Source organism: Pundamilia nyererei, unplaced genomic scaffold, assembly GCF_000239375.1.
Source record: "Pundamilia nyererei isolate P.nyererei 1_Seehausen unplaced genomic scaffold, PunNye1.0 scaffold00219, whole genome shotgun sequence".
Taxonomy (NCBI): Eukaryota; Metazoa; Chordata; class Actinopteri; order Cichliformes; family Cichlidae; genus Pundamilia; species Pundamilia nyererei.
Genome location: NW_005187620.1, coordinates 744,138 through 760,459, shown reverse-complemented (window position 1 = coordinate 760,459; position 16,322 = coordinate 744,138). Strand labels below are relative to the sequence as shown.

At 40.8% G+C, this 16,322-nt stretch overlaps 2 protein-coding genes across 2 annotated transcripts; both read left to right on the top strand.

Annotated features, from left to right (window-relative positions):
• Window positions 1-395: 395 nt before the first annotated feature.
• On the top strand, window positions 396-6,756 carry smg8 (SMG8 nonsense mediated mRNA decay factor). The gene is made up of 5 exons (XM_005748330.1): window positions 396-1,090; window positions 2,275-3,172; window positions 3,321-3,466; window positions 3,871-4,752; window positions 6,042-6,756. The coding sequence occupies exons 1-5, from the start codon at window positions 467-469 to the stop codon at window positions 6,252-6,254; spliced, it is 2,763 nt and encodes a 920-aa protein (XP_005748387.1). The 5' UTR covers window positions 396-466; the 3' UTR covers window positions 6,255-6,756.
• A 4,879-nt stretch (window positions 6,757-11,635) lies between these two features.
• kcnj15 (potassium inwardly rectifying channel subfamily J member 15) lies at window positions 11,636-16,322 on the top strand. Its single transcript, XM_005748329.1, has 2 exons — window positions 11,636-11,787; window positions 14,952-16,322. Exon 2 carries the CDS (start codon window positions 15,020-15,022, stop codon window positions 16,040-16,042), a length of 1,023 nt encoding a protein of 340 aa, XP_005748386.1. The 5' UTR covers window positions 11,636-11,787; window positions 14,952-15,019; the 3' UTR covers window positions 16,043-16,322.

The window sequence follows — 16,322 nt, the reverse complement described above, 5'->3', positions numbered from 1 at the left end:
TTGATTTGATTTGAAAAGGCTCTCAAAACAATATATGTATGTGAATTGTTGCGTGTATTCTTATAATTGTTTTTTTTTCTTTTACCCCTGCCTTTTGGTGTTCATGTTCTGTTGTTTTGTATACTTCATCTGTTCGTATTATGTATACTAATTGTTTGTTAAATAAAGTTTAAAAAAAAAACTACTGTCTTCTTCTTTCTTTAGCAGCTCCTTTTTAGTGGATCGTCTTCCTCCTGGTATGCTCCCATCCTAGGACAATAGCTGAAACCGAACAAATAAAATAAAATAAAATAAAATAAAATAAAATGAACCCACAATTTAATAACTCTGTGACACAAACTGTGGTTTAAATTGGGAAGAGGAACGTTGAAGCTAATGCTGCACTGACTCGGACATTTTAGTGCAAGGAACCGGAAATGATAGGGGAAAAGAGTCCGGGGTTGTTTTCATTCCCCTGGTTTTCAACATGAAGGAAGCAAACATGGCTCGTCCCGTCAGTGTGGGGGATCTACTACAAGCGGAGCTCTTAGAGGACGCTGCTTACCGGGAAGAGGGGCTGTGTGTGGTCGGTATTTTCGGTAAAAGCAACATGCAGCCCGGCGCGCTGAAGGAATCTCTGATCAACACACTGGCGGACAAACACCTTTTCTTGATGTTCGGCGGACCGGAGGACGGCGGCACGCCTAGCAGCCACATCCAGGCTTTTTACGACCAGGAGAACCGGGTGCTGTACCTCCTGCTCTCCTCCGTCTGCGACAGCCGACAGCTACTGCGAGCCTGCCTGTCTCTGGACACCGGGAACGGACACTCAGACGCCCACGACTTCTGGAAGGGCCTGGAGCGGCAGCACTGCCTCCACCTGCTCTACATGTTCTCCGTGTGTCACGTCCTGTTGCTCGTCCACCCCAACCAGACCTTCGACGTGACCTACGACCGGCTCTTCCGAGCTCTGGACGCTCTGCGGCAGAAGGTTCTGCCTCTGATCCGGGCTGCCATCAAAGACTCCCCGGTATCTAAAGAGTGGAAGCTGAACTGCCGGCCCTGCCCTCCGCGGCTCCTCTTCGTCTTCCAGATGAACGTCACTCTGAAGGTCTGCTCTCTAACAAGTCCTTATTCGCTCTCATTCATATCTGCACTTTATATTAAAACTGAAATATTGATATATATTTTAGTATAGTTACAGTGCTGTGAAAAAATCTTTTCCCCTTTCCTGATTTCTTTGGGGGTGGTTTTGGCATATTTGTCACACTTACATGCTTCAGATCATTTTAAAAAATGAACATTAGATAAAGATAACCCGAGTTGACACAAAATGCCGTTTTAAAGTTATGATTTCATTTATAAGGGGGAAAAAAGTTATCCAAACCTACATAGGCCTTGTGTGATAAAGGAATTGCTCCCTAAACCTAATAACTAATGTGCAAACCTTTGCAGCAAGAACGGCAATCAAGCATTTATGATAACTGGCAATGAGTCTTTAATTGTTTTCATTGTTCAGCAGTGTTTTTCTCCTTTGAAGCCCTCCATGAATGCTATTTTTGCCCAGCCTCTTTCCTACTGTTGAATCATTAACTCTGACCTTAAATGAGGTAAGTGAGGCCTGCAGTTCTTTAGTTGTTGTTCTGGGTTCTTTTGGGACCTGCTGGAAGATTCATTGATGTGTTCTTGGATTCATTTTGGTAGATTCAACACGCCTGGGAAGTCCACCCAGGACTCCCAAATCCTTAACTCTTTTCAGACAGATAGCCGTCAATGACTTTGTTTCTCAGCTGTTTCTTTAGATTTTGGCATAACATGTTGCTTTTTGAGATCTTTTAGCCTGCTTATTTTTTTGTCAGACAGGTTCTGGTCTGGCAGTAATTCAGCCTGAGTGTGGCTGAAAATGTGGCTAATTGCAGTTAATTAATGAGTCAACAAGGGACAATTACTTTTCCCTTAATAACTGAAATCATGATTTAAGAACTGCATTTTGTCTTTACTTGAGTTATCTAATGACCAATTATAAAACCATTTGTTTGATCTGAAACATTTCAGTGTGACAAACATGCAAAAACCAGAAAATCAGGTCAATATGTTTTGATGGCACTGTTTTATTTTTTCTTTTAACACAGAATTTGGACTTTAAGTAAAATTATGACAGTTCAGTCCATAGGAAATTTTGCAAAAATATTTCAGAAACTGTCAAATCTTTCTTTAATAAATGGTCACGCCATATAAGAACTCAGGGTAGCCATATGAATACAAATGATGTTGTCTTTGTTTGTTATTCTAAAGGTTTCTGCAAACGGCTTAGAGTCAAATCCTGACAAACCAAAGAAGCACTCCCCCAGGCGGAGGCTTCAACACGCCTTGGAAGACCAGATTTATCGCATCTTCCGTAAAAGCCGAGTTCTCACCAACCAGAGTAGCAACTGCTTGTTCACAGTGCCCGCCAACCAAGCATTTGTGTACGTGATCCCAGCACTAGATGAGGACCCCTTAGGTGCATTACTCGGTCAGCTGCGGTCCAACTGCATGCTGTCTGAGCAGGACTCCTCCGTGCCCGTGTCGGGGCCGAGGCGCTATCAGCAGATGCGGCATTCAGCTCGGCACCCCAGCAGCAGCAGAGACTCAGGCAGCATATCGATAGGCAGTCAGCTGGTGGACTGCAGCTTAAAGGAATTCCTCTGGCAGCATGTCGACCTGGTGCTCACCAAAAAAGGTTTCGATGACAGCGTCGGCCGCAACCCGCAGCCTTCGCACTTTGAGCTGCCGACCTACACCAAATGGGTCCAGGTCGCCTCCAGACTCCACCAAGTCCTCATCAAAAACACAGATGAAGAAATGGCTGAGCTAGCCACAAAAGTGCAAAGCCAGGTGAAGGTTTTGGAGGGTTTTCTTGACGCTGACACAAAGTTCTCTGAGAACAGGTGCCAAAAAGCGCTGCCTCTGGCTCACAGCGCCTACCAGTCCAACCTCCCCCATAACTACACCACCACGGTCCATAAAAACCAGTTGGCTCACGCTCTGCGGGTGTACAGCCAGCACGCTCGAGGAGTGGCTTTCCAACGCTACGCTTTACAGCTTCACGAGGACTGCTACAACTTTTGGAGCAACGGACACCAGCTGTGTGAGGAGCGAAGTCTGACTGACCAGCACTGTGTTCACAAGTTCCACCTGCTGCCTCAGCCAGGTGAGCGCATCATCTTCCTCTGCACAAGTTTGAGGAGGGCCCCTTTAATGCAATTTTTTTTCATTGACTATTTCACATAATTGTCGTAGCTCTAACACTGAAATAAAATAAAAGCCAAAAATGTGAAATCTGCCACTTAATTCCACAGGAGAGAAGCCTGACATGGATCACAACCCACCAATCATGAATCACAACAGTAGAGGGCGCTCCACCAGCTCCTGTAACTGTGGACGGAAGCAAGCTCCCCGTGAGGATCCTTTTGACATCCAGGCAGCAAATTACGAGTTTTACCAGGTCAGGATTTACTCCACATGGGTCCTGCTGAGGACCACAGAGGGGCACAGGCTCTCTGCTCTGTCAGTGTTTCTACATACAGCTGTGAAAGACTCAGTCAGACACAAAATTTTGAGGGAAATGTCTCACTCTGTAGCTGATAACAGCTCCTTTATCAGCTCAGGTAGTACACTGTGCGCTTTTAGAGATTTTCTTATTGAAAATTGTCAAAAATGCCTCTAAGAGCCACGAGAGTGAAGCAAAAACAGAAATGTCATCCGGTTGCAGATTTATGGTTCTTCGCTCCACATTGTTCAGTTTTCTCGTGTCATTATAAAAACACTGTGTTTTTAAATTGTATATCTAAAACACAACATCTAATCACTCACAAGTATTTGCTTGTTAACTGTCTTTTTCCTGAGTAGATGCTGGAGGAGAAATGCTGTGGGAAGCTGGAGAGGATTGAGTTTCCAGTGTTCCAGCCCAGCACTCCTGACCCGGCCCCGGCAAACCAGGCTCAGAGAAACCCCTGTGAGGCTTCAGGATCGGGTGATGCAGAGAGGTTGAAGGAGCCCAGCACTGCCCAGAGCCACACGCCTGGAGACACCAGCCTTAGCCTCGCTCTTAGTCTAGGCCAGTCTACAGACAGCCTGGGGCCCTACGGGGATGGAGACGGAGCCGAAACACAAGTCCAGCAAAAGAGGCCGAGCCTTGTTGACCGGCAGCCTTCCACTGTGGAGTACCTTCCTGGAATGATGCACTCTGGCTGCCCTAAAGGTCTCCTCCCTAAATTCTCCAGCTGGTCACTGGTGAAACTTGGCCCAGCAAAGTCGTATAACTGCCACACGGGCCTGGAGCAGCCAGGTTTCCTCCCTGGCTCCTCATTCCTCTTGCCGTGGGACTTGGTGATTCGCTCCCGATCGGAGGAAGATACAGGACTAACGGAGCCTTTGGACGGAGGCACGTCCTCGTGGCCAGCCCCCAACAAGACCCTTGTGGGAAAGCGAGGCAGCACCGGTGGGCTCGGTAGGAGTCGCAGGAGGGAAGACATGGCTCGCATCTTTGTGGGGTTCGAGTATGAAGACGGCAGGGGGAGACGCTTTATCAGCTGCGGGCCTGATAAAGTAGTGAAGGTGCTGGGGCCGGGGGGTGCTAAAGATCCTGCCACCAGGGTGCTAAACACCGACATGCCGCTGCACATCCCTTCTCCCTCCCAGGGCCGTGGCCTGAAGCCCCACTTCGCCCAGTTGACTCGCCTTTTTGTTGTAGTGCCTGACGCCCCGCTGGAGGTGACCCTCAACCCACAGGTAAGCAGCAGGAGGAGACTCCAAGTCATCTCCAAACAGGGGTGCACCTGATGATGATTTAATGGACTCTTATCTACTGTTTATTTTCTCAGATGTTTTTCAGCGATGTAAACAAAAACTCTTTTAAAAAGGGGGATTCATTTTCTGTCTGTTTTCAGTGAGTCAGCTAATTCTTTCAGCAATATGTCCATGATCACTATGTCTGGGACTCTGTAAAAGCTAAAGTTACAGTTCAAAGCTAAACTTTTAATCTTTTTTTCCCCGCCTGGAAAAGGTTGGAGTGTGCAATCTAAGACAAATTGCCACGAAAAGTGGAGGAGTTTAGGTGTCTCAGGGTCTTATTCCCAAATGAGTGAAGCATTAGATTGACAGACGGATTGGAGCTCTGCCGGTCCATTGTAGTCTAGAGAGAGCTGAGTGTAACCTATAGTTGCGAGCGCTGGGTAGAGACAGAAAAAATGAGGTTGCAGATACAAGGCGTGGAAATGAGTTTCCTTTAAAGGGTGACTGGGGTTTCCCTTAAAGACCCAAACCAAGCAAGAACCTATTGCACTGTTCAGTTCATTGTTCAACAACAGGAATGTATCACAAAATGTGCAAAGAAAAGGTTAAGATATCTGCAGCATGTCACTATTTAGGCAGGTATGAAAACTAAAATGAGCATGTCACAGTTTTAACAAAGACAAACCTTCAGACTTGGCTGTAGTTGCAGATTCTGTTGCCCTTTAACACATATATGGTGCATATATATAACAAAGAGGAGTGAAATCTGCCAAATGATTAATAAAGGCAACTCAAGCTGCTCTGCATCATACACTAAATTGCCTCATCCATCCATCCTGCTCTTATCTGAGGTCAGGCTGCAGGTCATTCCAGGCATCCTCAGCTGTACTTTCCACTTTCTTCTGGGTGATCCTAGGCTTTCCCAGCCAAGATCTTAGTAAGTTCTGGGTCTGCATCAGGGTTTCCTCCCAGTTAGGAGGCATCCTAAGCAGATGCCTAAACCACCTCAGCTGGTTTCTTTTGACACAGCTCTACTCCAAGCCCAGACACTCAAGTGAGTAAACAACTTTACTCTTTTGGTCACTACATGTCTCATTCTTGACCAAAAAAGCAGTAAAATTTCCCATCTCTCCATTGCTGCCTCCTGTTTACTTCTCCACTACCCCAGTATCCACCTGTAACCTGTCAAAGTGACAATCTTGAAGCCTAGATTTTCAGTTGTGTGGCTAAATTATTAGGGTTCAGCACTGAATAACATCGTCTTTTGTCCTCTGCTGTGATTTCAGGTACAGCCAGGCCCTCCTCCCTGTCCGATCTTCCACCCAGAGCAGACTGAAATATCGTTGGCATCTGATGGCCTTTGGGTGCTGCGGTTTCCTTATTCCTACGCCACAGAACGTGGTCCCTGTTACCCCCCCAAAGAGAACCAGCCCCTCAACAACTACAAGGTGCTGCGAGGCATCCTGAAAGCCACCACCGCCACCTCTCCACAACAATAACCCTTAAGGTTTTATTCAAGACTCCACCTTCGCAGACCCTCCCAGTGTTGTTTCTGTACATTCTGTATATTTGCAGACACTGCAAATATTTCCTTTTTTGTTGACATCTTTTACTCTGGATTTCAATGAAATGACATGTGGGCGTGCATGGTCTCCACAGATAAGCATTTGCACACATGCTCTGGTGTATGTGAGACCGTATTAGCTGCTCTCTAAACCATGTTTAGTGTCAAATCCATTCATGCAATACTGTGTTGCATTTACCTCTCCCAGTGCAGACGCAAGTGCTGGTGTGGTCGAATGTTTCCTCACCAAAACCACAGAGAAAGTTTGTGTTGAAGTGGGCTGTTTCCCAAGTGTGAAAAATAATTTGATCTGTCTCAAGTGAATATGTGACAACAGCTTTGTACACCTACAGATTTGGACCACTGGTTCTCAGACTGTGAGGCACATTTAAGCACAGAAAAAAAGCCTTTAAATTAAGACTTGGATTATTTTATATTTTTATCAGTAAATAAAAATTGCAAAATGTGATTTAAAATAACTTATTTTCACTTTTTTTTTGCTCCCCAGAAGACAGATCAATGTTGCAGTGACATTAATCTTCACATTTCAAGCTTGAGCACAATAATAGCACCAGGAAAAACTTCCTTCAAAGTTAACATGAGGGGGCGTGGATCCTGTGGTAGCTGTTTGCAGCTAAGCTAAATTTCCAGTACCAGCATCCCTGCACATTCACGCTGGCAGGCTTTAATAATGATGTAAATTTTCCTGTCACTTGTCAAACAGTGAAGCTCTCATTAGAGCAGAGACTAGAGTCGACTGTGTACGTCTGAACTTGTGTTTATTTTGTTTCAGTTTGTAAAGATATCACAACACACACACTATTGCTCACAAACAAAGATTTAATACACTCGAACTAAACCGAAAGACGTTTTTTGTTTTTTCTGTGTAAATAAAAGCGACTCGGACATTCTGTTTCATGTTATTGGAGGTGATTTTTTTTCCTCAGTGTTGTAGATGTCAAGAAAGCAAGTGCAAAAAAAAAAAAATCCTCAGTTACACTTTGAGAAGTATTAATTTCCTCTTTTGATGTCAAAACAGAACTTCTTGAGTCACCTGTAACTTCTTTACAATTCACCAGGAAAATAGGTGAAAACATTCTAAAGGAATTAAATAAGGTAAAACAGAATCTGTCTAAATTCTAAGATTGAACGTCAGTGTTTGTAATGACCACATTTATTCTTCAACACAGCCTGAACTTTCTTAGGGAAGCTTTCCTGTAATTCCTTTAAGCAGTCTTCAGGAATAGTTCTCCAGGCTTCTTGAAGGACATTCAAAGCTCTTCTTTGAATTTTGGCTGCCTTTTGTTGGCTTCTCCAGCCCCCCGGCGACCCTGAAAAGGATAAGGAGAAGAGAATAAATGGATGAATGGATTCATCACTCCATCAGAGCTGTTGCTGCTGATTTTCAGTCCAGCTCTTGTGTAAATTCGCATACCTCAGACTTTCTCTGTTTCCTTTTCTTAAGAATGGCTTCTTGACAGCCACCCTTCCACTGAGACCATTTCTGATGAGGCTTCAGTGAACAGTTGATGGATCAGCTAAAGGGCCAGATGCATCTCTCAGGTCCTGTGTGAGGTCTTTGTTGGATTCTTTTTCCTGTTTCAAAAGAACACTACTTTCAGACACTGTTCATTTTAAGCTTGCCACTTCTTTTTTTTGGTCCTCCACTTTTCCCATTTCTTCAAATTCTTTAAGGACACAGTGCACACCATGCCGAGATATGGAACATTTTAACGTTTTCCCTCATAAAAATGACACTTGACAACCTCAGTATTATGTCAAAGGGAAGTGCATTAGATCACAATATTAGAATAGTTTCTGGGTTTTTACAATGTTAGCTGCATAGGCAGAGACCACCCTCACTAACTTCTGATACTTCATTTTGTTTTATAAGCAGGTCTGAAATATAACAGAAACCTGACAGAAAGCTCAGAAAGGAGCTTCAAAGATGACTCCTAGCTGGCTTTCAAGGGGTAAAGAGTATTAAATTGATGAGAAAGGCTGTCTCCACGGAAGCAAAATATAAAGAAATTAGACTTTTGCACACTACTGATATGATAGATCATGTCAGGAATACCACTAAGACTAACATCTTTAGAAGAGAAGCTTAATTTTCCAGGTAGGTTGTGTTTGGTTTCATGAATAGCAGTACACTTTACGTCCACTAGGTGGAGCTGGATTCTTTGGGACATGTTTTCACTTAACTGTAGGTTCCCACACTCATAAAAAAAAAGCGACTTGGACAATTTATGTGCTTCATCTTACAGAAGAATTTAGGACGTCAAATCCATAATTTTCTTCGATATACGTTTCTTTATACTTTTAACTATGTTTTTTTCCACACAGTTCAAACTTTACAAAAAGAAAACACGATTTGCTTATAAAACAGAGACAGCACACTAGTATAATCAGACCACTCGGCTTCACAAAAATCAGTGCATAGTTTGTGTCCTTCAACACATTTTATATGTTTGTGAGTTGGTAGTTGTCAGAATACCTTTTAAATGTTTCAAGTGGTTTAATTTAAATCACTCCCAGACACTCGGACAAAAGTACGAAAACAGGTTTGTTAATTAGTACTTAGAATTTTCTTTTTTCTTTTCCCAGTAATCATCACACAACCTCTGAAAATGATCTCATGGCCCTTTAGGGCATCATGCTGTAGTCTGGTGGACACAGAAGTAGCAGTAAAAAAAGCTTCTTAAAGACAGTTTTACATGTGTTTCTGGCTGTTTCTGACAATATTTCTGTACTTAAACTTCACAGAAAGAATGCAGGTGCATGCAGATGACAGGTTAAAAACAGTAGTTTTCTTTGTGTGTGGGAATCTCATCTGCATTTGAACACACTCTGATTCTCAGATTTTCTCTTGGATAACAGAGAACCAGGAAGTTAATGGGCGATCTAGCTCACACACATAACCTTCAGGAATGTGCACACTAACAGGGAGGTTAATAATAAAGCCAAAGACGTTGATTCAAGGTCATAAAGACTCAAGGGAACACTCAAATCTGACCACTTCAGTTCAGTTAAATTTTACATTCACTGACACATTAACAGATTTTTACATTTCAAGTGACTCTTAAAATTTTTTGCTACTTTTAACAGTACCTTTTAAACTCATCTCACTGATAACACATCAATTGAAACTAAACACAATTTTACTTTTTCTCTCTTTAACCAACACCTAACAACCTTTCAGGACTTTCTCTGACCTTCTGCTGTCTCACTTTTTAACTCAGACTTCACCTGCTTGAATTTTGATTGGCTATTAGGTCATAACAAAGTCAGTCACCTGAACTTTTCTTTTGATGCAGAGTCAGGCCTGTGAGTATTTTGCTTTTGATTCATGTCATGCCTAAACAGCAGAAGTCTGGTTTCCTTTAGCTCAGTTAACCAGACTAGTGATGTGGTCCCTCAATCCTAAAACTTAAAGAAGCATCCACAGTTTTTCTGATGTCTTCTCCTTTTTCCATATGAGTATGAGAACAGTTGGTCCATCACAGCTGGTCGAATTTAGTGGAAGTGAAGAATATTTCCAAAGCATTTTGATCCATCAAAACAAGACTTGGTACGTGGAGCACATAGACTGTATATAAAAGATAGAAGTGTACGTGGCAGTGCCTTGAAACTGCATTCTTTCTGATGGCCAGCAGGGGGCAACTCCTCTGCTGACAAAAGGGCATCAAGTTGTATCCAAGTCTATAGGTTCCTTTGACTCTCCTACTCTGTGACCTCATTAAACTCAATTGCGATGAGTTTATGATCTTAATCATTAGTTTCAGGTCCTTATTGAGTACAATATGATGGTTTTTTTAGTAAATTATTATGAAAACGTCATAATTTACTACAAAAACGCTCAGCTTGAATGCTTTACTGTGCTTTATCAGTGTGTGACGTGACAGATGCCATCTTTTGTACACAGTCTATGGCATGAAGTCTGGCTCCCATTTATTGAGAAATATAAAATAAATAGATAAATAACTGACCATGAGGATGTGCTACAATGAATAAAATGCCACTATGGCATACTAATTGAAGCTATCGCAGTACGTTTACCTTTAAAAGGATTTAAATTTAAAAAAACATTTTTATACAGATTTTTTATAAATTGTATGAAAACAATTTTTGCATCCACATGTTGACATTTCAGATTATGGTTTCAATTTTGAGTCTTTTTTTTTTTCAGAACTTTAAGTTGTATATCAGTTGTATTTATGTCAGACATTTGATCAGGAATTGCAGCTAGATGCTGAGACATCCAACATTTACTTTCCATAACCACTGACAGTGTGAGGTGTTCTGCAGTAAACTGGACAAACCAACATAACTGACTCCGAGGCATCAGCATTGCACTTTTTAAAAGTGTGTTTTCTAAAATGTCTTTCATGCTTGATTATAAATTAAAAGTCAGTGCTGTAGTGCAGACATTAGCTCTGCTGCTTTGAATGTACTGTTATTAAAATGTGCAGCAGACACCTGACGATGAGTCACTGAAATGACTTTTATGGAAAACACAAAAAAGCCATTGTATCTGCCAAATCATTAACTAACATTACTGTTGCTGTACTTTTATTATGAGTATTATACTGTAGGAGTAACAAGCTGGAGATCTTTTACAGTCTATAGAAATTCACTTACTATTTGATTCTGTCTCAAATGGCCACCAGTGGGACTGCAGTCTAAGTCTAAAATATATAAGTTTTTATATATTTATATATAAATTTGTGAAGGGAAAAAAGTTAAAACTCATTTTTTAATGTTAGAAAATGTCCACAAGGGGGCACTGATCCATCCCAGGCTGACATGTTTAAAGGTTTACTGACTCAACAGGTGCAAACATTTGTAACAGTTGGATTTGTTTTTGTGTTGCACTACAAAGGATGCGGCATTGGGTTAATAAAGTGACAACAATGTACAACAGTTTTCGCTTTGACGAGAGTATTACTTGACAGCTACTTATTATTAATTGTTTGCAGTATTTTGACATTTCTGCACTGTTTTAACACAAGCTGATTTGGTGTCAAATTTCCTTAGCACTATTTATTTTCAGTTACAGCCTGAGGGCTGGATTTAGACAGACCACCTTTTATTCGTTTCAACTGAAAATGTCCTTCAGAGAAGTTCTGCGAGCAGTAAATCTGGGTATGTGTGTAAAGCAACAACATACATAAAAGCAGCAAAACAAACTTGAATGTTGTCCTTACCTGTGGACAGGTAGAGGAGGCGGACGAGGGGGAAAGGAAAAGCCAGCCCACATTCAGATCACAGTTAACAGCCAAGCTTTGTCTCCCATTTCTGTTCTACCACTGAAAACCACTGTGCCAAAGTTCAGATCTCACAGGTGGGCACAATAGGCGAAAGAAGACACTGAACTACATGTTCTCGGGCAGCTTCATCTTGCAGATTGTGTCAGAGACAAGTGAAAGCAAATATCTGGGACTATTCAACAGGCAAGACAAAAGGATGTGAGTAAAATACAGATTTATGAAGTAATTAATCATTATTTAAAGTTATGGCAGGTGCTCTCTGGCTTCTGTAATGGTTTACTACCAAGTTAACTTTCAACCTTGTCTAGCAGTACTCTGTAATAGCAGCATATTATTATACATCATGTGGGGTTTTAAAAATACATGTGTATTCCATTCATTAAATGATTATTTTGTCACATTGTTGGATTGTACTCTACTGTGAATACAAATTATGCTTAACTTTGAAAGAGCATACCAGGGTTTTTACATGCTTTGCCTTATGAGACTAACTGAGTCCATTAATTAATGTAAAACTGTATATTTTTGAGGAACTGGAGTGTTTTTGTTATATTCTCCTATATTTCACAGCTACTCTTTCATTTTTACACTTGTCATGAGACTGTTTTAAATATCTAACATTTCCTTAATGATTAATTATGTAATTTTCCCATTGAGACTGACCTCTATTCAGACTAGCTTTCAGCTTTAAAGTAGTTAAATTAAAACCTGTCTTCACAATCTGTTTACCTTTGACTCTTAATACAACATCCATTGATAGATCTACTTCATTTATGACTTGATTAGGTTCGTCTGCTATTGTTACGTGACTTTTTCCACTTCAGTCGGCTATTCTTTTCCCTAATTTATACTTATATAGATAAAAAAATATCTTTTAGGATAAGGGTTTCAAACAATAGGACCAATCTGGCCCATTTGATGGCATTAAAACTGTGAAGGAGGGAATAGTCTTTTGACTTTTAACTATATTTTTATAGTTTTACAGCTTTCGCTTCTGATAAAGATCATCCCCATGGCCATCCATATTGCGCCAAATAAATTATATAATAGATGAAATAACAGAACACTTCCTTTTTTCTTCTTTCTTGAATTACTACAGTAAAAAAAAAAAAAAACAGCACTGTGAATTAACAAAAACGTTGTGTTATTATTACATTCTGGACAAAAACTATGATATACTACTGACATTGCACTTCTTTTCCTTACATTAATACACTATCTCAGGGATTAGTTGTGCAGTTAAACATCTTTACACTGATACAGAGTCGCCTGGTCCAGTCAAAGTGGGCTGTATGTGGCTCACAATGAAAAAAGTTATCTTTACATTTTCTTCAGAATGAAAAAAAAAACTAGATGTGATCAATGATCCAAGTCAGTTCTTTGCCTGCAAATTATTTTTTAAGAATAAGCAAATGACTATAATTCTGTGTCTGATTCTTTTTGCCTCGAATTAGGGCTGATAACAGCTTCTTATTTGAATGCTAAATAGATAGTTAGCCTAGCGGAGAAACAGTTACCTATCTCTATCTAAACGTAAAAAAACAAACAAGAAAAAAATATTAAAATCAACACATAAGATTCTTATACAATCTGGAACATGAACTATCTATGCTATATTTACTTAGACTTGGGTAAAAAGCTGTGAGTTTCATATCTATATGCGACACATAGCCATAGCTTAGCTTAGCTGGGATTCAGGAAACTGAAAAAAGCTATCTGGTTACTATTTTACTGTTAAAAAAGTCATTTTGATTATTAAATTAAAAATAAAAAGATAAAAGGTGATGAATTACTTAAAAGTTACATATATCTAATTATCTTATTTCTGAGTAAGTTCAAATTTTAAGTTCATAAATAGAAATTTAAAGATGCGTAACTTGTATCTGAAATTTTTAATGTAATAAGTTTCTAATCCAAACTTTTTTGGATAAAAGCTTGAAATAAATGGCTTCACCTTTAGCGGTTAATTATTTACATTTCATATTTGTGTTATTTTACTATAACTCCAAACATAGGCTTGCAGATCAATTTTATTTTATCTGCAGTAAAGTTAGGGTGTTAAGTAGCATGAAATTAAAATTAAAGTACCTCAATTATACTTACAAGTACTTTACCAAATGCACTTACTGGCTGTACCACAACTAGATAGTACTGAATGTGTTCCCTAACTATCAACAGACCACAGTGAAGGGATAATTTCTTTTGGAGTTTTATGTTAGCTGATACTTAAAATATTAAATGTTTAAATCATAAATGGATATTTGTTCTTTAATCAGTTCCAGTCAAAACCTGGTGACCTGTACAGAAAGAACACTGTGTTATTTTTAGCGAAACTTAGAAGTACCGACAGAGGCCATAAACTCATTAAGAAAGTGTGTGCTAAGGCCATAAAACAACTAGAAGATAGAACCGTTCTATCATAGACTTCAATACAAGCAGACTTTACATTGGCCTCGCTTTTCAGACCTGGAAGCTATGTCAACCTTTTATATACTGTCAGTGATAACACAATTGGTAAAGTATAGCTCATAAAAAAGTATAGACATAAAATCTCAAAAGCTTTACAGTTGCTTTGATAGCAACTCTGTACACCTTATTATCAAGTTCTAACACATAAGCGACCATCATCGCTATGATGTTCCCTCTAAATCTAAATAAAACTGAACTGCAAAATTATTTCAGTTGGGTTTTGCTCCGTTCGAATTTCCTTGTGCATACTGCTGCAGCCAGTGCATCTCACAAGGCACAACTTTTTACTTTGAAGGAAAATATTCTCTATTTCCAGTTTTACTACTGCTCAACATCTTTTTGCAGACAAGTCGGTGTCTTACGTGCTAATTATGGGTAACTGTGGCAATCTCCTCGCAAACAAAGGAGTATTGAATACCCCTTCAAGATTTTACAGCAACCACTCTCTAGCTTGTCAGAGAACACACTTTTGCCTAGCAACCAGGTTGCCAGAGCATCACTGAAAGGTCCAAAGGCTTGCTTGAATGGAGCACTAATGGTGACTACCAGAATACTCTAGCAACCACTTGCTAGCTGGTTAAAGAATACACATTTTTCCCTTGTGAATGGTAGATGTTAGATGGTTGCCAACTGGTCTTTAGGCTTTTGTAACTGAGGAGTAAGACTCACCTGTTAACTCAAAGCTGTTCTAGGTGCCACTTTCATGAGGCAGATTAGGGCAAGAGGTCAAGACAACCTGGCTGCTTTAACAAGCCTTCAGGGTTTTTTTTCCACATTACAGAAAATAGTATAAATAAGTAAAAGCCCTTGAATTGGTTGCCATCTCCACTGATTTTACTGGTGCTACAGCTCAAAGTGAGATATTAATTAATATCTTTTATCTCTTTTGCCAGACCTTCAATTGGCAATGCCAAACTAAAACCTCAGACGTGACCTTCAGTTTGAATTGACCCAGAGCATCATGGCTAAAGGGAATAAAGATTTCCAGCGAAGGATTGTGTCCAAGGATGGGCACAACATGGTAAGGATCGATAACGTGGAGGGCATGGTCAAGCTGTACCTGCACGACATTTGGACGACTGTGGTGGACATGAAATGGCGCTACAAACTCACCTTATTTGCCTCCACCTTTGTCATGACTTGGTTCATCTTTGGGGTCATCTTTTACTTCATTGGAATGGGCAATGGTGACTTTGAGCCAGATTTAAATTCTACCCACACTCCATGCCTGATGAACGTGGAAACGCTCACTGGAGCCTTCCTCTTCTCTCTAGAGTCACAGACCACCATTGGTTATGGTTTTCGTTACATCTCTGAAGAATGCCCTCTGGCCATCTTTACTCTGGTGGCTCAGCTTGTCATCACTGGACTGGCTGAGATCTTCGTTACCGGTGCCTTTCTGGCCAAACTAGCTAGACCCAAGAAGCGAGCAGAGACCATCAAGTTCAGCCAGGTGGCGGTGATCTGCAAGCACCAAGGAAAGCTGTGTCTGATGGTGAGGGTGGCCAACATGAGGAAGAGCCTCCTGATCCAGTGCCAGCTAACAGGAAAGCTCCTGCAACCCTACGCGACTGAGGAGGGCGAGAAGACGCAAGTCCATCAGAGCTCTGTTGATTTCAACATGTACTCCGGTGGCGAGTGCCCCTTCCTTATCCTCCCTCTCACCTTCTATCACGTCCTAGACCAGCACAGCCCGCTGGCAGGACTGACGGCAGAAAACCTCGAAACGCGTAGGTTTGAGTTGCTCATCACCCTCAATGCCACCATGGAGTCGACGGCAGCCACGTGTCAGAGACGTACCTCCTACATCCCTGACGAGATCCTGTGGGGTTATGAGTTCAAACCGGTGCTGTATAGCACTCCCAGTGGACGCTTTGTGGCAGACTTCAACTTTTTTGACAAGGTGCAAAAGAGCAGTGATCCAGACATCCACAGTGACAGTTCAGAAAAGCTGAAACTCGAGAGGGAATTCAGGGAGGAATAGAGGATCTTAATTACTGTTAATTGACCTGAGGCTCAGCCACTGTGTTAATGTCCCTTACAGCTATGACCTTTGATTTAAACACGTAAAATGTTTTTTTTGAATCATATAAAAGTGATTTTTTTAACTACACTTTTAAGAAGACTAGAAACCTGACATGTGTTCACTGTAAAATTCTGTTTATTCGTTTAATCATTATGATGTTTTTTTGTATTAATATTCAAGTTAAATTAATTAAATGTACCAGAATGAAGGGCTAACAGCCCTGTATGATTCTTTCATT